The sequence below is a fragment of the Stegodyphus dumicola genome, chromosome 9, assembly GCF_044657685.1.
Source record: "Stegodyphus dumicola isolate Sdum_Otavi_A_Nest chromosome 9, ASM4465768v1".
NCBI lineage: Eukaryota > Metazoa > Arthropoda > Arachnida > Araneae > Eresidae > Stegodyphus > Stegodyphus dumicola.
Genome location: NC_140776.1, coordinates 126,418,824 through 126,443,820, shown reverse-complemented (window position 1 = coordinate 126,443,820; position 24,997 = coordinate 126,418,824). Strand labels below are relative to the sequence as shown.

Here is a 24,997-nt window from a genome sequence, read left to right as displayed (position 1 = left end):
GCTAGATATTTTATCACCTAAATAGAATAACTGCTGCTTGCAAATTATGCCTTCCAGTTCCTGCCAAAATTCTAAAAATTTTGACGCTCCTATGTCTTGCTGCCCATTGCACTCATACAGGTTGCCCTGGCCACCGATGAGCATTAAACGTGAAGGCAACTGGAATGTAATGGACCATACGAATACACTTGGTTTCAGACCTGTATGGGGATGCATAATGCATGACATAATGCATTTAACGTGAAATTAGCATTAAACGTGAAGGCAACTGGAATGTAATGGACCATACGATTACACTTGGTTTCAGACCTGTGTGGGGATGCATAATGCATGACATAACGTGGCATTTTTTTGATGCAGACCATGGACGTGATCCTTGATGGTGTTGATGTATTAAGATTCATCTGGAAAAAATTCATTTATGTTATTTATCCTTCTATTTGCAAAGTTCTATGCACAACTATAGCTGTAGTCACTTATAATGTTCTAACGAGGGTTTGGTTAGGTTACTTGAACATGGCAAAGCATCTAAGGGCTGCTAATTTTTTCTACCAAAGTTAGCTGAAACAATGGTCACTTTAAAAAAAACTACTTTAACTTTTTGCTATGTAGTTCTGAACTGAAGAATAATATTAGTTCTGAACTGAAGAATAATATAACTGTAAAAGCCATACATACAGATTATGTTATCTTAATCAATGAGTCAAACTAGTGAGTTCATTCACCAGCTCAGGTAGGAAAACCAGATCAAGTAGGATAGTGCTTTTTTTTTTTTAACATAATTAAATATAAAGTATAAAGCATATGTGCTTTAAAAATGATAATTCAAATTGTGAGAAAGGTATCTATTTATTATTAATACATGTCAGATTTTTAGAGGTAGTTATTTCCCAGCAATGATGTCTGTGCGTTTTCTTTGGTGGTAAAATAAAAATCTCATAGATTGAAATAATAATCATTCCAAAAGCATATTGTAATAGTAAAGTTCTGATATATGCAAATAAATCATTATGTGGAAGAAAGAAAATTGGTTTAAGGGAAGCACAGCTTATTAATTTTTGTTCATCACAGTTCACAAAGTGTATAACTTACTCAAAATAATTCTAAAATGATGAATTTTGGTACTTTCTAATTTTCTGAACCTCACCAGACTGCTGTGAAAAAGTATTGATGGTCTAAACCATGATGCGAAGAAAAATTTATGTGGCTACACATGTCACTAAAAAATCATTTATATCGCAACCCAAGTATACACATAGCATTTTCCCATACAGCACTTCTCCGGATATTTTCACCAGTGTGGTTGCAGATTATGATCCCTCCTATGGGAATTTCAGTACTTCAGCATTCGGGTGGTCCACATACCGCAATTTCTGTTGTCTCTGGTAAAATCTTTGGCGATGTTGCTTTCTGCATGCATACAACATAAAAGGCATCACATGCCTCTCTTTCCTTTCTCATTTTAGGATTCTGGTACCAAAATTTTGCAATTTTCTGTTTTTTTTTTTTTTTTTTTTTTTTAAATTTTTTTTATTAAAAAGATTTATAGGGAAAACAATGGTGAAAAAAAGCCTAGAATTGTGCGTGTCTTGTATTGAAGAAGAAAAATGTAAAACAATAGGTGGTGGTGGATGCATCGTTGAAATAAATTTAAAGATATGCAAACAAACATCCCTCTCCTAACTCACCAACAAGTTTGCAAATGCTCTTCAAAGTTGCCAATGAGTTCATGACTTACCACATCTGTAGTAAGAATGTAAATTCCATATATTTTATGGCTGTTGTTAAAGATGGAATTAAACACAGGAATTTTAATTTAAATATAGGAATTTTAATTTAATAACTTATATTATTATATTTGTTTCCCTTAATGGGAGAGCAAACATAAATATTGGTGCAAAATGTAGTTTAAAATATTAATGGTAAATTTAAAATACATTCAAAATGCAATTTGTCACACTAGATCATCCCCATCTTAAAAAAAAAAAAAAAAAAAAAAAAAAAAAGGTAATGAAGTAGAAATAGATAATGGAAATGACACTGTGTATTTTAAAATATAAATGAAAATTTAGGATAATCCAAGCAATGTTTATGTGTCTAAAAAGTATATTCCATACTACCTAATGCATACTAAAAGTTACTGATAAAATTAACTGACAAGTTACTTTTAAAACAATATTAAGAGCGATTCAAAGGTTATATTTAATTTAATGGACAGTAGGCATATATATTTTGCTGTAAATTGACTGGCAAATGTTATTCAGTAAAGGCAAAGATCCCACGTGTGCTTTCTCTATATAACTACTTTGATCTAGTCCATCATTAACAATATTTTTCCTGGGATTCCATCTCAGAGTGAAAACTGAGATAAATTTAGGTGTATAATTGTAAACTTTCTAATCTTGTTCTTAAAAATGTGGTTGTATCACGATAAAAGATTAATAAACTATGTTAAATATTGTTTTTCCAACATTTCATTAGCAAAATGCTATTGGATATAACCCTCTCAAGCAAATAACCCATTTTCCTTCCTTTGTAATGATCCGGTATTTCTCAAGTGTGTTATTGCATAAAGTGAAAATATATATTAACATATGAATTAATTCAGTTGTACATAAACTCACCTCTGACTTAACTGATTTTTTTAAAGGATTAAAACATAACCGCTCTAATCCGAACAAGTATGGCTGGAGTACGAGAAGCTTTACCACGTGACAAAACAAATGACGTCGAAAGCTCTATGTTACGTCTAAATTCTTCTAACCAATAGCAGCGAAGCAGCTCTCACAGCAGGAGGTACAGCGAGTACGTTTTAGGAACATGCCTCCTTGTCTCCAGGATTCTTGTGAGCTTGGGCTGACTACGTCAGACAAGTGAGTATAAACAACAACAACGTTGCCGCCGTATTACATAATCCAAAAGGCATCACCTTGAACTTCCAAAGTCCTTGTCCAGTAGTAAATGCCCTCTTTTCTCGGTCATAACTTTTTATGCTATTCAATTATTCCTTTGAACCATACGCACCATGAAAAAATTCCGTTCTGATGAGGATTTGAATATGTTGCCTAAATGATAAACCATGCTGATGCCAATGCCAATGATTTGCACATTTCGGAGTGCCTATGGTTCAAAACCATTTACCTCCACATCAGAATTACTAAAAGTGAGCAGAAATTGGAAAAATTTGGCATAAGTGGTTTACTTGATGCTCAATAGAGGGAGCCACAGGCTCGAGAAAGTTTAGGGATAGAGATGAGAATATAAAAACTTAAGTATCATAATTTTTTTATAAGTTTTTAGGTTTTTATAATTTTTTTGTATTTTATATTTTATACTTTTTTTGGTTTTTTATAATTTTTTATACACAGTACAAACACTAAAGCAAAAAGCGGATAGGAAAGAGTTTACAATTAATAGGCTCATTGGCATGTACCATGCTGATAAACAACTGTCAACTCAGGTCTATGTCTCAGACGGATGTGAAGCGCCGCCTATCGGTTAAATGTACTCTTTCCCAAATCAGTGCAGATAAAATCCAGCGGCAGATTTGAATCACAGCGTGTTTGCAAACAAAATTGTTGCTGTTTGTGACTGTAGTAGAAGCATGGCTATATCGACATCTTGCAAACCTTGTCTTAATTCCTTAAAGCAGTTCTTAACAAGGTAAGATCATGAAATTGTATAATATCGAAAAATATTTAAAACATAATCGTTTTTCTTTCCTCTATTCATGAATGTATTTTCATTACTTCACCTTAGAATACTGATTCATATTGTATTTATTTCTTATTTATTTCTTTTATTCTTAATTTATTTGGAGTAACGAATTAATCGTATTATTTAATGGTATTATTGTATGAAAATAAAAGAAGTCCCATCTCAAGCACTTTTGAAGTGAATTGAAAGTCCAAATAAATATAGTTAAGGTTTGGCTGTTGGGTAACTCATATATGTTTTTAGACACTTGTTTTTTTCAATTTAATTTGAGGATATCAATTACTAAATATAAATGCCTTTATTTAGTATTTACACTGATAATCCTTTTTTAAAACTTGCTTGGTTTGAGAAAAGTTATTTAAAACATATTGGTTAAAAAAAATTATTCAAAAGTTTTGAACTTGAATTCATATGAATATTTGACCACTTTGAGCAATCAGTTTAGTTTTAACGTTCAATATTTCTTGTTCAGTATGGACTTTTCACTGGGATATGTTTTTTTTACATGTAGTGGGTTGATAAAATTGTTCAATAAGTGCATTGAAAAATTTTTCAAATGATTTCCTTCTCCAACATCAACTGAAATTCTTGCTTGGCTAAGGCAAGTTTTTCAGGATTGAGTGGATGGGCTCATGAATGGACAGGCACCTCTTTAGTTGTTATGTGATGCTTCACATAATGTTTACTGGAGGTATTGATAGAAAATCAGCTCTAGTAACACCTTTATTAACCTTGGTGATGATAAATGGCCATTGAAATTGTCGTCTAAGTCCCAAGTCAAGATTTAGAGTTCTTTCACCATTATTTCTATGTTATCTCTTGGGATCTCTGTGCCATTGGCAGCATCTAATGTATAGGAACAAGTTCCTGCTATAGTTGCAGGGATCAGGGATACTTCAGCTCCACTGTCCACTAAAAACCTTAATTTTTGTTGGTGACATATAGTCTGAATTTGTGGCAATTATAATTGCTTGCTGTAGAACTGGCCTCTAAGTTTACTGCTGATTTACGTTTCCTGACTGTTTCCATTCACAAGGTTGTGTACATTTTTCAGGATAGCATTTAGCACCAAATTTAAAATGGTAATAACAATATTTACCTTTTTCATCAAATTTCTTTCTTGATCTCAAACGACTACTACTGTTCCTACTGAAGTTGCGAATCCATGGTCTGTAGTTCTGGGCAGCCATACTGGCAATCTGGAGCTCTAATGAGGCAATTTTCTGCTGTAGTTTTTCCACCACTGTATTTTTGCTGATAGCAGCCGATTCCTGGCACGAGTTTAGCTCTACAATTCCATCAGCCATTGTGGCCAGCTTGTCCAGAGTTTCGTCACTAACCAATAGAATGTTTTTTTCACAGCATCTGGCATCCTTTCCAGCCAAAGAGATTGCAAAATATTCTCTGACATGTCTACCCTCAGAGATTTGATTTTGAGAAGGAGCTGGCTGGATTTCATGTTGCCAAGTTCCATCCTGGCGAGCCGACATTTAATGCTGTGATTTTCACTTTCCTTAAAAGTGTTAAGTAATCGATCTTTAGCAGCCAAATATTTGCTGCTCGTAGAGTCTTTTATGATATCCCAGATGTTCCTCATAAATCTAGGTTCTAATTGGGCAAACCAAATAATTGAACATTGTTTCTTTATTTTTGATTCCACTTATTTGAAATTGGGCCTCTACATGATAAAACCATATCTCAGGTCTTTCAACCCAAAACGGTGGAACTTTCACACTCACCTTGCTAGCTTCAGCTTTCGGCTGGACATTTTTATCGTCATTCATGGCAGAATAAAATATTATCATGTATCGTCCGATTCATCAAAATAGTGTGGCTGTTATATCAGAAGGTTGCAAATTATTGAATGTCTTTTAAATAAAATAGTATATAGTCCAATTTGTGTTAAATGTATTAATGTAAGGTCTGAATAAATTTCAAGACTTACCCCTTTTATGATTTTCTTGATGCAGGATTACACTCCAAAAATCTGCTAGAAAAAAGCTAATGTCTTCTTTCATGAATCATTCATAACGTAGAAATAATCATAGACATGACTTAGCTTTTCGTTGTTTTATGTTGACATAATATTATTTACATTTTTAGTTTAAAAGGATAATCATTTGAACAAAATATCTGATTATAGCCAATTTAAAAACTCTCAAAAATTGAGTTTAAGTTATAAAATAAAAGTGCTAATTCTAAAGTTTTCATCTAGTTTTTCTGTGTTGCTAAAATGCTCAAATCAATAACTGTTTTCTTCATCTCTTTTTCTTTTACCAGAGTAGTTGCTAACATAACCTTATATGATGTCATCATTCTCCTGATTTTTTTAAAAGTGAAAATGGATATATGTGTACATGGATAAGGTCAAGGCAGTGCGCAATGCCGAGTTTGCGCAATGCTCTGTTGTTTTTTTAAGTGAAAAATAGATTGATGTATACATGGACGAGTTTGTGCAATTTTTTGGCTTCTTATTTTGGTTTTGTGTAGCGATCATCTTGAAATTGTGCTTTTCCTGCACTTGGCATGAAAAAAGAATCTCCAACAAAACAAGGGAAACCCAATTGTAAATTTTTACTATTATCTTTTTTAATTTTGTGTTGAAATCGTTTGGAATTTATTGTTGTTATTTTAGTTTAAATTTCTCATCGAACATTTTTGGTGAGAAACTTCACGCTTTTACTTATCTAATTTTATTTTTATTTCGGCCTTTTAGTGTAAAATTTACCAAAGTGCCGTAACTCAGCACCATTTGGCTTACGTTGCCAAAGCAATACATAATATAAATGACTTGGTACTTTCTGTTATCGGGAATGGATTCAGAAAGGTAGGCATGTATGCATTTATAAATGCGCCTACGTATGCATGTGTGTATATACAGGTACGTACATGCATACACTTATTTCTGAATACTGTCCTGCTAGCGGAAAAGGGCCAATGAATTCTGAATACGTTTGCCAAAAAAAAGTCCAAACTTATCAAAATGAGCTATTCATATTTTACTTCTTTTTGTGAATATGTATTTATCAAAGCAGGTTTTTGTCATTAAGCTGCAACAAAATTAAGAAAAAACAGCAATTGACATAATGCTGCATCCGGCACAATAATTTAGATTTCTTGCATTGCACCTTAAATTGAAAGAAATGCGATTCAAAGTATCAAATACTTAAAAATCTTTGAAAACTAAAAATGTTTAAATATTTTTATATTGTTTGTTTTATTTAATTTTATATATAATTTTTTTTTAACATTAGAAATTGGAAAATATATCTTTTTAGGTATCATATTAAAACTTGGAATAAGTGTTTATTTTATTTACCCAATATATGCATTATTATTTATTATATTTGAAAACACAATGCATTCTACTGTTCTTTACAAATTTAAGAACTAAGAGTTCTGCAATAAGAAAGGTTTGGGAAACACTGCTTTATGCATCTAGAACTGGCATGCATCAATCAGAAAAAAATTAGTTCATGGATAATAATTTTCTATTTTACATTGCATGACTTATTATTTATTTTATTAATTTTCTCATTTGTGTATATTTCTTTTATATCTGCAGAAAAATTTCTAAAGGAAGTATTATCCCGATGTGCCATTTAAGCCAGAATGTGGGTAAAGCTGCATGGAGAATACCATTATCAAAACCATTTCCACTGGCACCAAAACCTATTTATGTTACAAGTGAAAATTTAAACACAGAAACTAAAGTGGAAACTCTTTCAAATGGACTTCGAGTTGCATCACAAAATAAATTTGGCCAATCTTGTGCTATTGGAGGTATTTTAATTTTAAGAATAATATCATAAATGGGTTGTGTGGGTGTTTCATGGGCTGTTTTCTAGAGAATCCTTGATCAGGAGTTATTGTAAATGTTTTAAGAATTTACTGTTCACAAAGATTTTATCAAAATTACGAGGTGTGACAAGGTCTCCATTGTGTTGGTGTTGCAGCTATTGATAAAAACCAACCTTTGATTAATGTGATTAAAAAGATGCATCTGTTCTTTGTAACAGGTTAATTAATTTTCCCTAATTACTCTTTTTGAAAAGACTGTAATGATAATCAAGAATGTAACCTGGGAACTCAAAGGTTTTTTTTAATACAATATGCACATGATATTGATTGTTTCCATTTAGTTAACAATATAACTATTGAATTACTTTCTCTTCTTAACCCCTTGGATTACATAGACCTTGATGTAAGACTGGACTTAAATCAAAAAATAAAGTCAGACTGCTCACCTGAAGCACTCCATGTGATTACTCTGGAAACTATCTACAATCGCTATCCTACTCATAAGTAGCTTCATATCTATACAGATGGTTCCCTTTTGTATAGATGTGAAGCCCCACAAAGAGTTGGGGCTGGTATTTTTTTATGAACTTTTTTTTTTATTTTTTTTTTTTATTTGCCACTTGGAAATTTCAGGACCCATTTTGAAACTGAGCTGGAATAAGTCTATGTAACTCTTCAACAACTTTCCATTCACCAGAATTCCTTTAAGAGGACTGTGATCATCTCTAATTAAACATCTGCCCCTCAGGCTTTATTATTTAATCAAGAAAAGAAAAGCCCTTAAAAACAAATCTAACAAAGTAGTGTAATTGTAATCAAAGTTAATTAAAATATACATTTGATGGTTCAGATTTAAAACTATAGATGATAAAAGGTCTCACTCAAAAACACAACAATTTATTTATTCACAAGTTACTAAAATAGAGCACAAATGCTCTCTTGCTGACAAATTATTAGTTGCAAGCATTTAAATATATCTAGTTACAATCAAATTTTAATCTTAACTTGCAGATATATGGAAGGTAGAGCGCCCTCTATAGGCATTTTGCAACAGCCCTTGCTTCCAGCAGTCTACATCTCTACTTTAGAGAATTCAACGTAAAGTGTCTTTCCAGTGGATACCTTCTCACAGTGGTGTTGAGAGAAATGAGAAGGCAGACCTTTTTGTTAAAAGAAGAGGTTGCAGTTTAATTCAGAAATCAAATAGAAATTTGCCTTTTCATTCTTCAAAACTGGAGATTAAAGGAAGATTCTTCAGATGTTCTTCAGACAGTCCTTTCATACAGTGTCTTCTCACTCTTCCTGTATTAACACTAGCATTACGGCATTTTTTACATACCTATAACTAAGATCAGTGGTCATTTTGATCACTTGTTCTGAATAGAAGAAAAGGCTCAGTTTTTGCTAATATTATGTAAAGTTAATGCTTATAACAATACATTTTGCTTGTTTAATAATTAAATAAAGTAAATTGAGTAAATACATGCAACCAAAAGATAATTTAATACAGTCAAAAGTCGTTAATTCGGACACCCATAATCCGGAATGATCTATAATCCGGACCTCAAAGCTACAAACTTTCTGCGCATGCGTCGCATTCACGCATGCGCACAGGCGTTTACGAGAGCGCGTAAGACCCTTACGGCTGCGAATATGTTTGTGCGCATGCGCGTTTAATGTGTAACGGAGTTATACGCTAAGCTAAAGTTATCTAATTCAGTTAATGTTGCAGATTGCGTTATTCCTTAATCTTCGAATTGGATCCGGCTTATTATTTTTTGCAGACTGTTAGAGCAATTTTGTAAAAGTAAGCTTGAACTTTCGATTATGTCAAATAGAATTTCCGATATATATTTACTACAAAGCGAAAGTATATTTTGAAATCCGAAATCTGTTTATCAATTTCACGCTGCTCTGCAGCAGTGGGGGGGGGGGGGCAGAAACGTCATTATTAGATTATGATAGATTAGAAAGATTATGTCAAATAGAATTTCCGATATATATTTACTAATATGTAATTTGTATCTACAAAGCGAAAGTATGTTTTGATATCCGAAATCTGTTTATCAATTTCACGCCGCGGATTGGAAGTTGATCTGTCAGCACTATCCTTATCTTCAGGGCAGATGTTTTTATTTTATTTGGTTTATAATTCCATACTAAGTGTAGTATTTCATCTCGATGTACTCCATCTTTGATATGATTTAAATCAAGTTCCTCGTCATTATAATTCGCTTCCGATAGTGAAGAAAGTGACCCAGAGGTTATTGAAAACGAAAACATTTCGATTGACAAATTAGTCGGTATTCTCAACACAGCAATTATAGGACTTGAACAGCGGAACTTTGTAACTAAACAAGAAATTATGTCTGTTTAATAGAATTAAAGAGAAAGTATTATCACATGAAACGAAGCAACTTACATTGAAGGAAATGTTTAATAAAGTAAACAAATAAATATTAAGCTTTTTCTTTTTGTAAATTTTGATACCCTTTAGATCATAATTGTTCTTTATTTCATAAATTACGGTTTCATATTTTTAATTTTGTAATTTCTGCATGCCATCTTACCAAATTTAAACTGATGATCTATAATCCGGAAAAATCGATAATCCGGAATCGCCGAAGTCCCGACGAGTCCGGATTAACGACTTTTGACTGTATAACAAAGAGCAAAATAAAGCGAAATGAGTAAATATATTAATTGGCAGATAATGTAATATAACAGATATTAGAGAGAAAAAAAATCACTTTAGCTATTTCTAAACTTCTTATTGTTTAATAATTTGCCTCATAAAAATTTCAATATGAAATAAATATATTAAAAATTACACATATTAGTACTTATTCAGTTTATTACTCACTTGGTACATTACTTGGTTCGATCCCTTGTATCAGTTTTGCAGTGCATTCAGTTTACTAATTTTTTACTTTTACAGCAGGAATGTGGATAATCAGAAATTACCCAAAAAAAAAAAAAAAAAAAAAAAAAAAAAACAATAATCTCAACTTACTTATTATTTATCACTAGCGGGGTTACCCGGTTTCACTCAGGGAGTTGATATGAGATTGTGTAGTAGTTGGAATAGAAAGATAACCTTTAAAATATAAGAGGTAAAATTATTTTATTAAAAACATATTCTATTTACAATACTTGTTTGTAAACAATGTTTTTTATTTTGTTGTTCGAGGTATGTGTGTACAAATTTTTCGAATTTCCTACTCGAGAGCAAGCTACATATAGCTGACCATGAGAAAAGCAGGAGTCTTTGAGGTTGATGGTGCAATGCTTTAAAGTTTGTCCTTGTGTTATGTTAATTGAAAAACTATAGACTAATTTTATTAGAAATTGCAGTCTTTTAAATTGGAATGGCAGTTCAGTAGCTATGAGTGGTATTCTGGGGTTAAATACTGTGTGTCCTTTGCCCCTTCCTGTCATAAGTTCAGCTTCAATGATGTTATTCGATAGCTGTTTGAGATCGGCCTTGTTCCATTACATAATTTTGGTGAGTTGAGATTTATGAGAAGTATCATCAGAGATCCAATTTTCAGTCAAAGGCAGTGTTATGTCATTCCTGGTACTTGTGAAAAGTTTAAAAATTCTGTAGGGAAGTTAGCACTTTCTTCAATGTTTACCATCATGTCAATTGATTTGTGTATTCTGTCTTCACCAGGAATTTCCTTTTGAATATTAAAGTTGATATCATCAACAATATTACTTTTAGTTGTCGAAATTGCCCTTTGAAGTCGCCACTCCAGATTGGTATAGTTGTGAACAATATTTGGATAAATTTGGTCGATGAGTTCATTTTCAGTAGTGGCTATGTTGCAGAAATCACTGTTGAGTTCAATGAGGCCGGCCGTCTGGTGTCACTGAAATCAGTCTAGCCAAATGTTTTGCTAAATTTGCCAAGAAATTGATTCATATGAAGTTGCCAATGTTAACTTTTATATTTGTTACAGTGTTTAGTTTTTTAAAAAATGTAAAAGAATGCCTCCAAAATTGGCAATGAGAATACAGATTCTAAAGATGTAATGGTAATTTGTATTTTTATTATCATTGTATTTACCATGACAGTTTGGAACTTACCTAATGATGAAATATCTTCCATAAAATTTCTTCAGGAATGAGGAATTATTATTCCCTTGAAGAAAGTACTGGAAAGACCATAAAATGAAGCCCTACTTCAGTTCAAAGGCAATACCGATACCGAAACAGAGATGTGCCAAGAAAAAAAAAAGAAAAAAAAAAAAGAATTATGTTTTCAAAGCAAGAATCAGTTTCTTAACGGCTATCTACTTGATATGAATCATTTTACTATTGTTGATTGGAACAGTTACATAGGGAAGTCTGTGGCTCTGGATTATCTAGACTGTCAGTTAAAATAGGTGGCACTGGTTATATTGTTGATGAAGGTCTTTTTTTTTTGCATAAAAAAAAACTATGTTGTATTTTTCCACCCAGTAGGTGTAAGGTAGGATTTGCCAAAATTGCTGTGCCTAACTATTTTGCTTTAAATTATTGAAAAAAATATTATTAATGCCATTATAATGTATTCAGATTGTTGGAAAGTGTATAACACTTAAGAATTAAGAGAGGCCATATTTAAACATATCTGTGTTAACCATAAACATAATTTTATTGATCCTGATACTGGTTGTCATATGCAAGCTATTGAAAAGTTATTGCACAGTGCGAAATGGTCAAATAAAGGTCAATGTAATACTGACCATAACCAATTACATTCTTATGTAATTGAGTTATGTGGTGGAAAATGCAACCTAAAACACAAATATTTTAAATGATATCCACAGTTTCATGACTTTATATTAATCTTAGTTTTGTTAATCTTAATGTGTTGTTAATCTTAATTTTGAAACTATAATGCTGATTTTTGTTGTTTGACTTCTGAATTAGTATTTGTTCGGCATGTTATTGTGTCTTAATTAATCTTAGTTTGCTAACAAATTTTTTTTTTCCCCTGCTTTCTTTGCGAAGTTGTTTGGTTTACATTAAAATTTTCTAATTTTTTTAATATCTGTTATTTTTCCCGTTTGAATTTTTAACTAGACCCATTAATTATGAGTTTTTTATTTTTTTTTTTTTTGGGGGGGGGCCTTTTTTTTTTTTTTTTTTTTTTTTCCAAATATAGTTAGTTCCTCTTCTGCATATAAAGAAAGATAGCATACTAAATTTTACATTATTGGAAATAAATGGGATTTTTATTGATTTAAAAAGCAATCCTCATTTGGGGATCACAGCACTCTATATGTAAATTGTATATGAGTAATTTTCTTATCAGTGCTATGTGGTAACACTTTCTGTATGTAATTCAACATCACACTTTGCACATTGTTTGTGAACTTTTTTTTTAAACCCACACATTTTCTGAGTTTCCTATCTAATGTTTTTTCTAAATAATTTTCTTCAGAAATTTTTCTCACATTTTCTGGTATATGTTTCTGTGAACTTACACTGCAGGATAGTCTTCCACTATTTTTTGAGTCAAATAGGGAGTGTAAATTAAAATAAAACCTTGCAACTACTCTTCTGAAATTTAGTAAATGCATTTTTTCATTAGCAATGTGGTATACTGTATGAGTATTAACACGAACCATAGCCACTACATTAGTAAAAATAGGAAATTACAATTTTCTGCCTCTATTTTTTATTCTGTGCTTTTGTATAATCCAGTCAAGCTTATAAACACCTCTTATGTTATTATTATAATTTGTATTGGTATTAGACTGTGGAATTATCACTTGTTCTTTCTTAGTTCTAGACTATCTTTGCACATGTCCCAAATGTAAAACTTCCAAATGATTTGATAACATCCTAATACTGTTCTTATCTTTCCAAACAAAGCCAAATATTCCTAACTATAATCAAAAGCCCCATTAATTTTTTTTTTCATTTCCTTATCTGTTTTTTATAGGGCATTTATTATCCTGTTATATCTCATCATTCCTGTTGCAGGTGTACTTCTGTCTTTTAGATTATTCATCAAATCAAAACTTAGAAAAAAAAAATATCGAAATAAAAGCCAGGGCTATGGAATCGGAGTCGGGCAGATTTTGGGGTAAATGGAGTCAGAGTTGGAGTTGCTAAAAACAGGTTGACTCCAACTCCGACTCCAGTTTTGATTGGACAGTTTGAATTTGAAATGAAATTAAAATGAATTGAAAAAATTAATGACAAGTTGAGTTATTATTTTATTTATGGACTATATACTTTAATAAATAGTTATTTTCTATTTTATTGACATGATTGATATAAGGGAGGAGGATATTTGCCATTAGTGATTAAACTGATTCATTGAGTTATAAATCTCACTGGTAAATTTAGGTAAGCAGCAATAGCAGCAAGAACTCCCAAAATTGATGCCATTCTTAGGAAGCGAGCAGGAAAAGGAGCAATCCTTGATCTCAAGCAATGGGATAAGGAAGTACATATTTGATGATAAAGAGGTTTTTAGAAGATGTAGATAACCGTAATGTTTCACTAACAGAAAGACTGTGGAATGATCTTGCAGAATTGGAAACTTCTTTCTACACTGTGTATAGCCACAAAAAAGCTGCAATCTGAAGAATTGGCAGGAAGCGAAAATGGAAGAATGGGATGTTTGTTCTTTCTGAAATGGAGGGTTTATTGCAGAAGGAATCATTTCTTCAATGAAGAAAAGAGAAACTAGTTTATTAGACAAGGAGATCTTGCTGAGCTCAATATGTAGATCTAAAACACCTAATTTTCTTGGATGATGAACAAATTAAAAAGCCACCTATGAACTTTCATTAAGAATGAAATTATTCTCAGAACAATTGGAGAATTCGAATCAGGACAGTCAAACTGCAGACATTGCAATTGAGTCTCTATCATCCTCTTCCAGTGAAGAATTAGTATTTGAGAAGTATTTTTGGATAATATTGAAAAGACTAAGGCAAAGCGAATGAAAATAAAGAACCAAGAGCCTTTAGATATAAAAATGAAAAAATACAAACAAAATTTCTATACGGCCTTTGAGGAAATAGAGAAATATGATTGCACTTGAAAGACACCTCTTTTAGAACTTATAAAAATATATCCTGAAAAGTTAAAAGAAGTAGCCCTAACAGTAAGAGCTCTTCTTCCTACTCAAGTTAGTGTGGAGAGACTGTTCTCAGCTCTGAAGTTTATCAAATCAGATCTAAGGCCCTTCAACAAAGAAAATCTTGCTGAAGCTATACTGTCTCTTAGAAATAACTAATGCCAGTTTTTCCATTTCATAATAAATGCTAATTAATATAAAGGATTTGCTATGCCATCAATTTTTTGCCTATAGCATCTATTACTTCTTTTATAAAAAAAGCTGTAACTCATGTGTATATGTTTACATATATATATATATGAGGGAGTCGGAGTCTTTAAAATTCCAGGAGTCGGAGTCAGTCATTTTCCCTACCGAATCCACAGCCCTGATAAAAGCAGTGTTCTTCTGATTTGCCTATGGCTGCTAACTATGTCTATGCTTGCTTCAAAACAATCTAGTCACTATTGAGGGACCCTGACTGTATAATAATTAGTTCGAGTAATTTGAGATAATAGAGCAATATTAATATAAAATTCATTATTTTAAAACAAGTATTAAAGTATATATTTTATTTGTTGTTAATCTGAAGGAAAATAAGGATTTTCACTCAGATCAGCATTTTACAATTTTCATTTTCTATAATATAATAAGAATAATTCTATAATATAATAACAATAAGAAATATTGTTATTGCTGTGAGTCCAAGAAGGAAACTCCATCAAAATTTTCAGCCTTCTTGTTGACATCAAAAAATTTTTTCGTATCTTGCTGTTTTTTTAAGACGATGCTAATATTTTTCTGTTAAATAATGTTTAATAAGTTTATACCATTTACATAATTAATGAATGAAATTTTTAACATTTCCACGTCATTAAAAATTATGTAAATAAAACAAAAATATGGAAGCTTGCTTTGTATTTTTTGAAAATGCATTATATATTGCGGCTTGGCAGTGCATTTAGATTTTTAGAAGGGTTCTGATATCGGATATTGTTGCAAACATTTTTTATTTATGTAGTTATATAACTATTTTCAAAGCATCAATGACAGATAACTGCTCAATTATTTTAGAGATATTAAAATATAAATATTTGCATGAGTAATATATCTCTGACTAAATGCAGCAGCTAAAAATAATTTAAAACTATATCTGGTGATGAAATAAATTTAATAGTTTAAATATTCAAAGAATAAAAGCTGTCAAAGTATATAACTTTTATTTATGTAATCTTTGTGAAATAAATTATCAGTTTTTAATATAGATATTATATGTATCTTTTATTTATATTCTTATCATTATTGATCAGGATTTTATTTTCAGCAATATCTGCTTAAAATAATTTATTATATTCTAATTTGTATGTTTTTCTGTTAGTTGTAATTGATTCGGGTTCACGATATGAAGTAACTTATCCTAGTGGAATATCACATTTTTTGGAGAAATTAGCCTTTAATGTAAGTATTTGTTATAGCATTTATGTATAATAATTAAGTTATGATCACTGTTGAATAACCTGTTACATTGATAAAGATGAGATCAATAAAAGCAATGAAAATTTTCAGAATATGATCTAAGTTATGATTTTATTAACTGATCTGAAAAACTTTTTATATTAGTAAAAATGATATTAGACATTAAAAAAATCTTCATAGCTCTGAGATTATTGTCTAGAATATAGATAATAATCTCAGAACTATGTTTGAATAACTAATTACTTTCAATCATTCCTTCTGCATGTCTTTAGCTCATATTCTCAATATTTAAATGGAATATAATAATGTGAAAAAAATCACATTGTTTTATCTGATCAAATAATGTGATTCGTTTCATTTTATTTTATTTTATCTTAGACATTTTTCACATATAATTTTAATTTTAATTCACACATCTCTGAAAATTTTTGAATGTGTTATTTTTTTAATAGTCAGAGCATAAATTTAACTAAAAGCCAATTCTTTGATGAAATTTAAAAAGAACAAGCATTTGAAAAGCTAAAATTGTCTGACTTAGAAAAAAAAAAACTTTATTACTTGTTTCCATTTTAAACTTTTGTATGTTTTACATTATTTTGTTGCACAAGCTCTTTTAGAGAAAGCTGAACTAAACTACTAAAATCTAACAGGATCATCTCCACAGGGGATCAAATCATTAGCTACTATGAATAGTTGTCCAAGAGAGTCTGCTGTGTTCTGAATCCATTGCTTATTTTTTTTCCAGTAAGGATCATGGTTATGACAAAGCTAAAATATTTTACTCTTATTAATGAAAAAAGAAATTCTAATCAAAGTTTTCTTGAAAAAAGTGTAGGGTTATCATTAATGGAAGTAAAATCTCAAAATAATGAAAATGCTGATCCACAAGATCCATAATTTTCAGAATTGCAATAACAACCTTGTATTTGGCGTACATATATTAAAACACTCAATCGATCAGCTAAAGGTCCCTCCTCATCAGGAGAACGAAATTACTAGAAAGGGGAAAAAAGAAGAAAAATAAAGCATCGGCAAAGGAGTCACAGAAACACGTGGCCATAACTGGATTTTGAATCAGAGTTACACTGGCCACCTACTTTTACTGAGCCAGGCTATCTATCAAACAATTAATACATAGACTAAAATGCAAAGAAAATCAGCAAAGTAAAAAAAAAAAAAAAAAGCGAGGGGCAACTGCACCTTCTTGCACCAAGTCTGAACCTTGAATTAAAAAAATGTGATATCCATAATCCATAATTTATTATCCATAATTTTATTTGAAGTTCTTTTACAGAAATAACCTACATTTGAAATACTCAAGATGGGCACCTAGATGAATAATTAGAATTTCTCACTCAACTCTGTTTGAAACAAACACATTTTGTTTTCCAAAATAAATATTACAAGCAAACTGAAAGATTAGCCATTGGAAGCCCCCTCAGTCCCATCCTGGCTGATATCTACATGCATTATTATGAATCAAAATTGTTTGAAACATTAAACTTCCCGGTATGGTTCCACTACGTAGACGATACTTTTACCCTGTTTGAAGGTACTAAAGATGATTTAAATAAAGTTCTTTCAACAATGAATTCCATCGATCCTGCTATTCAGTTCACTTTTGAACTTGAGACTTTCAATTCTCTTCAGTTTCTCGACATTCTGGTCACATATAACACATCCAACTGCAGTACTATGTTTTACCGTAAACCTTCATTGGTTTGCCTTCCACCACACTTCAAATCATGTCATCCGACTAAACAAAAGTTAGCTTCATTTTATTCCTATGTTTTCAGTGCTCTTCAAGTTTGCTCCTCCAAACTATCCCTTGATGAAGAATTAAATTATTTAAAAGCAATAGCTGTTGACAGGGGCTTTTCACCCAACATTATTAATCAATCAGTTAAAAAATTTTCATCTCAACACACCAATAGGCACACTCTTGTTTTAGGAGAGTATAAAAATTCTATTGTCATTCCCTTCTTTCTATCAATTAGCTTTAAAGTTGCACATATTTTGCAGAAATTTAACTTTCGTGCCATTTATTCTCCCATTAATAAAATTCCGAGTTCCATACTCAAGGACCCCATTCCGGATATGAGTTCCTGGGGTATTTACAGGATTCCTTGCCAGTGTGGTTTAATTTACATTGCCCAAACTAAGAAAAATTTTGCATTAAGGAACTTGAGGCGTATGTTAGAAAAAAATAAACACAGAAGTCTTCTGTTGTCCAACATTGTTGGTTCGAAAATCACACTTTCAATTTTCTGCTGCCAAAATTATTCAAAAAACATCTTGCATTGGTGAAATGGATTTTCTAGAGGCATTTCACATTCAAAAAAATCTTTCTGTTCTAGTTAACGACCCTAATTCCAATCCATGTTTGCCTTCAGCCTTTAAAGAAATTATGTTTTAGTTCTAGCTTCATTCTACTGGCGCCAGTACCTTATCTCCTGTCCAGGCTTTCTTATCTTATCTAATCATTATATCTTATCTCATTCATTTGTGCTTTTTCAGCTGAGGATGATGGTTCAGTAAAACCATCGAAACTAGTCCTGTGTAAATTTGAAAATATAACGCTGATTTTTGCTGTTTGACTTCTAAATTAATATTTGTTTGACATGTTATTATATCCTAATTGTTATTATATCCTAATTAGCATTTGTTTGATAATTTAAGAAGTACCAATCTGGTTTAGGTATAGAAGGAGAAGCATCATTATTATTATTCAGTTGGTGAAAAATGAATGGTCCCAATGTGCTGAAATAGTAAAGAAATAATTTTGCATATACTTGAAAGTCTTTCTCCAAAACCTGATAAACCTTATGCAATGTGGCACAACAAAATTTTGTTAAAAAATGCTGGTATTACTATTTTTGTATCATAATTTCATGAAATCTGAAAAGGGAAAAAATACATAATCCCTGAACATGAAAGATTTGAAGCTTAAAATTTGCCATTTATTTTGAAATTTTTTTTACCTAAATAGAAAATATTTTGCAATGCTATTTTAAAGTATTAGCAATTCAATAAAGTTTAAAAAAAATGGTTAATATATACAGTAAATTCTCGCTACAATGATACCCGATACAACAATAACTCCCTCTACTACAATAATGTTTTGTGGTCCCGGTGATTTTGCATATAAACTAATGTTAATCTCCCCTCAATATTGCTATATTCTCTAGAACAATAAACCTCTGTAAAACGATTTTTTCAATCTAAATTTCAGTATTATTTTCTCCCTTTATAATAATATTTTGATTTTCAAATTTTTTTTTTTTTTTTTTTTTTTTTTTTTTTTCATTTTCTTTTGTTATTTTTCCGTCTATTAAGACTCATTGTGGATATTCAACTTATCCCTGAATAAATAGCTATTGTTCAGATTTCAAAACAGGTGAAGACCACCCTTTTGGGAATTGGAGTGGGTGGGAGGGTGAAGTGTAAATGTATGCCTAGTCTCATTTCCCAGTAAGCTTTGGAATTCTGATAAGGTTTAAGGACATCTAGACCTGTCTGGTCACTTTGTCACAGAACAAGTGCCCTTTGTTAGAGGAACAGGGGGAGATGGAGGCGGGGTGTTGTTAAGTGACGTACTGAAAAGTGAGTTCAAAGGTTGTTTTATAGTCTTTAACGATTTTGAGTTCTACGCGAAACATTTGGTTTAAACTTTTCTTTCTTTCACGCAATATTGGTCCCTAAGATGGCAGGGTGAAAGCAACTATCTTTTCGAGATAAACTGAACGTTATCAATGATATTGATGAGGGAATGAAGCAGATTGATGCGGCTAAGAAACATGGATTATCGCAATCTACAGTTGCAACGTTCCTAAAGAAGAGAAAGCAAATCGAAGATGCTGTAACTTCAAATGAAATTAACTCAGAGCGAATACGACTGAAAGTTGCGACAAATGAAAACATTGATGCTGCTGTGTTAAAATGGTTTCAAGAGATGAGAGCAACAAATGTCCCAATAAATGGACCTTTATTATGTGCAAAAGCACGGAAATTTGCAGCAATGCTAGGGAATGAAACTTTCAAAGCTAGCAATGGTTGGTTAATGCGTTTTCGAGATCGTCATGGAATAACTTTCCAAGAAGTTCACGGAGAGAAAAAGTCAGCCCCGATAAATGACGCAAATGAATGGCGGCAAAACAAGATGAAAGAAATCTTAGAAAAGTATGCTCCAGAAGACATTTATAATGCAGATGAAGCTGGGCTGTTTTTCCAACTCCTACCTGATCGAACATTGGCATTCAAGGGTGAAAAGTGTTATGGAGGGGAGAAATCAAAGCAGAGACTGACTGTTCTTCTGTGTACAAATAGCACAGGAACGCATAGAATACAACCTCTCGTCATTGGTAAATCACTGAAGCCAAGGTGCTTTAAGAACGTGAAAAGTCTTCCCGTGGAGTATAAAGCAAATAAGAAGGCTTGGATGACGTCTAAATTTTTTTCCGAATGGTTACAGAAGTTAGACAATGAAATGAAGAAGAGAAAGAAAAAAATCGTTTTGTTGATAGATAACTGCAGTGCTCACACGTCATTTCCAAAGCTATAAAATATCGAAATCGCTTTTTTCCCTGCCAATTGCACTTCAATTTTACAGCCTGTTGATATGGGCATAATTAAGTGCTTCAAAGGATATTACAGAAAACGGTTGGTGGACTCCATACTTGTAAACTTTGAAAATAAAGTAGAAGACCCTTTCAAAGCTGTAAATGTCAAGGAAGCGTGTGACAATATTGCTGGAAGTTGGTGGGAAGTAACAGAAAAAAACATTCGGAATTGCTGGAAAAAGGCCGGTCTTTGTGTTATGGAAGATAAGAAATCTGATAATGATGAAAATTCCACAGACAATGATCTCTCAGATGATCAAGAATGTGTTTTGCACATCAAAAAATCCGTATCCCAACTTGAGGAAACAAGCGGTAAAAAGTTTGGAATTAGTATAGAAGACTATTTAACAGCAGATGATGATCTTATGGTTTTCGCAGGAGTTACTGATGAAGATATTCTCTCTGAAATTACTGATGAGATAGGAAACAATGATGAAGATGATGATGATATTGATGATGATGATAATACAGGTCCATCGCAGTCCTTATTGTCATCCCAGGAAGCTCTTCAATCTGTGAATTCTCTACGGACATTTTTTTCAAGCCTTCCGTCGACAAATGAAGAACATTTTCGTGCACTAGACTCAATGCAAACAGTATTGGTGAACTTAACAGTTAAAAAAATCAATAAACAAACAAAAATATTGGATTATTTTCAATAAAAAGTGTTTTCAGGTATGTGAATATTTCTGTGCTTATTTTCTGAATTTATCTTATTTATTTATTTTTTTTTTATTATTATTTAAACCACTATTATTAGTATTTTACAAATTAATTTCTTCTAAATATAGACTTAAAAGTAGTATGTTATGCACCTTAAACTAATAATAATTTTAAAAAAAAAACTCTTATTAAATGCTCAAAGTATGTGGGCCCTGGATATAACAATATGCCTCTCTACAACAATATATTTATTTGGTCCCTAAAATATTGTTGTAAGGAGGTTTCACTGTATATGTATGTATGTATGTGTGCATTTAATTTGCCAGATAATCATATTAGACTGTTGTTGAATATTCAGTATTTAGTTCTCATAAGGGATACAGTCAAAAGTAGTTAATCCGGACTCGTCGGGGCTTCGGCGATTTCGGAATATCGATTTTTCCGGATTATAGATCATCAGTTTAAATCTCGTAAGATGGCATGCAGAAATTCTAAAATTAAAAATATGAAACCGTAATTTATGAAATAAAGAATAATTATGATCTAAAGGTTATCAAAATTTGCAAAAAGAAAAAGCTTAATATTTATTTGTTTACTTTATTAAACATTTCTTTCAATGTGAGTTGTTTAAGTTTTGCTTCGTTTCATGTGATGATACTTTCTCTTTAATTCTATTAAATAGACATAATTTCTTGTTCAGTTACAAAGTTCGCTGTTCAAGTCCTATAATTGCTGTGTCGAGAACACCCGACTAATTTGTCAATCGAAATTTTTTCGTTTTCAATAACCTCTGTCACTTTTCTTCGCTATCGGAAGCGAATTATAATGACGAGGAACTTGTTTTAAATCATATCAAAGACGGAGCATATCGAGATGAAATACTACATTTGGTAAGGAATTATAAGCCAAATAAAATAAAAACATCTGCGCTGAAGATAAGGATAGTGCTGACAAATCAACTTCCAATTCATTACGCGCCCGCCGCGGCGTTCCCCCCGCTGAGCAGCGTGAAATTGATAAACAGATTTCGGATTTCAAAACATACTTTCGCTTTAGATCCTTTACATATTAACAAATATATATCGGAAATTCTATTTGATATAATCGAAAGTTTAAGCTTACTTTTATAAAATTGCTCTTACAGTCTGCAAAAAATAATAAGCCGGATCCAATTCGAAAATTAAGGCACAACGCAATCATCAACATTAACTGAAATAGATAATTAGATAATTTTAGCTTATACGTGCATTATACATAAAACGCGCACGCAAAAACGTATTCTGCACTTGCACACACTCATATGCGCAGTCGTAAAAGGTCTACGGCGCACGCGTAAACGCCTATGCGCATGTGTCAATGCGGCGCATGCGCAGAAAGTTTTTAGTTTGGAGGTCCGGATTATAGATCATTCCGAATTATGGGTGTCCGAATTAACGACTTTTGACTGTATTTGTTGGAATTTTTATAGCACACTAATATATTATTCTAGCCTGTAACGTAAGAAGTGGTGCTTCAAAATCATTAACCCCAAATGGCTTTTCTTGTAAACATGGCAATTATTACTGTGGAAGATTGTTGATTGTCTTAATTTGTTAAAACCCCAAATTCTATCTGTGCAGTAGTAACTACATGCGCATTGATAGTAAATGAGGGAGGGAGTGTCATACCCCCTTAAATTGCAATTTTAAAGTAAGAGGATACAAAAATATTCATTGTGTTTGCTTGATAGTGGTAATAGTAAAAGTTTCTATTGCCTTTCATGATGGCCATGAATTTGATAGATAATCAGAATTCCACAATATTCATTCTTTCCTCCTTATCCTCTCACTGCTGATACTGAAAGCATCCAAACTTTTCAAAGAAAAGTTTAAAATTGCTATTGTCTTCAGGTATTTGTTTTTTGAGTCTTATTTTAAAGATAAATATTTTCATATCTGAGTTTTAAATGATAACTTTGCTTCTACTGAAATCTGATAGTTTTTATTTTATCCTCTCACTGCTTGTACTGAAAGCATCGAAACTTTTCAAAGAAAAGTTTCTGAAATCTAATAATTTTTATTTTATAATTTAGCATACCATCATATAAAATTAAACCTTTTATTCTGAATTTGTTATTTGCAAACTTCAAACGATTTTATATATTTATTTATGCCTATTTATTTCAAGTCTACAGCAGAATTTAAAGACAAAAATTCTATACTGCAAGAATTTGAAAAGTGTGGTGGCGTATCTTATTGCAGAGGTACTAGGTAAGTAAAAAAAAAAAAAAAAAATTTTTTTTGGTACTTACATATTCTTCTGTTGACTATGAAACTGTCACCAAGCAGTGACAGGGTTCGTACGGTCCTTAAGAGTCCTTAAAAGTCCTTAATTTTTTTTAAATCGATTTTTGGTCCTTAAAAGTCCTTAATTTTGGCCAAAATCAGTAGAAGGTCCTTAAATTTAATCATCTGAAATTTCTCTCTGTTTTTACGACTGCCATTTTGAGTGTGAATTAGCATTTTGGAGGAATATTTTTGGCAAATCACTGACATATATGGTTATCTTTTGAATGGGTTCATGGGTTATAATTTGTTTCTATTTCTAACATAAATGATGGGATACTCGAGTTTCTAAGCAAGAAGTGAAACATAAGCATTTCAAAATTCATTTTTTTCTAATAAAGAGCTCTTAAACAACTTTTCGCTTTTGGGATTGTGAATTCTTTTATTAAATGGTTCTAAATTTGACAGCTTGTCAACATTTTGGCGATTTTAAGATCAGTTTCTATAGAAAATTTTTAATTCCGAGATCTGATAATTTTTCGGCGATTTTTTTAAAACATCATAACATTGATAAATTTCATTAAAATAATGATAATATATTACAATTATATTTAAAAAATAACATTAAAATAAAACATTTTTATTTTTCGCTGTCATATTATAAAGTTTCATTTTGGCAACTTATTATACAATATTTTAAATCTGAAAATTAAACAAGGTATATAGCTATGAAGCATAATTTACGAAACAACTCTTCGTAAGAGCAAAATTAGTTATGTAATTAATTAAAATGACTTCTTTTTAATTTTTTCATAGTAGGCATTTTTCCCGTGTAATTGTCTCAGATTATTCAAAATTCTCAGAATATGCATCAGTTTTCTGTATAAAATTAATTTTACACTTTTTTTCTTACCTTTTTTTTTTTTTTTTTTTCAAAATATTTCTGGCTTTTTGCCGTTACAGAATTGATTGGGATAATTTTTCTTTAGTATTTTTGACATTGCAGCATGGGAAGTTTAGAAGGATTTGAAGGCAAGATTTATAGACCCACGATTCTAGAAGATTCGAGAAATATGTGAAAAAATGAAAAATGTCTCCATGTTATCAACATATCAACACATAATGGATGCATTTTACAGAAAGTTTGTGATGAATTTCTTACTTTTTGAAGAACGTCTGCAAGAACAATGGAAACATAATATTTGAATGTTTTACTCCTGATACTAGAATCTTTTTTTTCTTAACATGTTTATCTTCCCTTTATTTTCTCTACTTTTCACTAGACAAAAGCATGGAAAATATCAAAACTGCTTTTAAACTTATCACTTGGGCAGGCATTATAGAAAGAGATTTTTTTATTAATAAAGAAATTGAAAACTTACAATTTAAAAGAT

General features: G+C 31.4%; 1 protein-coding gene across 1 annotated transcript in view; it reads left to right on the top strand.

Moving 5' to 3' along the window:
- Positions 1-3,265: 3,265 nt before the first annotated feature.
- Positions 3,266-24,997, top strand: part of LOC118186095 (mitochondrial-processing peptidase subunit alpha-like) — a gene marked incomplete at its 3' end in the record, with an annotated part of 44,798 nt that continues 23,066 nt past the window's right edge. The window contains exons 1-4 of the mRNA XM_035356109.2: positions 3,266-3,663; positions 7,283-7,500; positions 15,960-16,039; positions 23,506-23,588. Of these exons, the coding sequence (XP_035212000.2) occupies positions 3,605-3,663; positions 7,283-7,500; positions 15,960-16,039; positions 23,506-23,588 (440 nt within the window). The remainder of the gene's footprint in view (positions 3,664-7,282; positions 7,501-15,959; positions 16,040-23,505; positions 23,589-24,997) is intronic.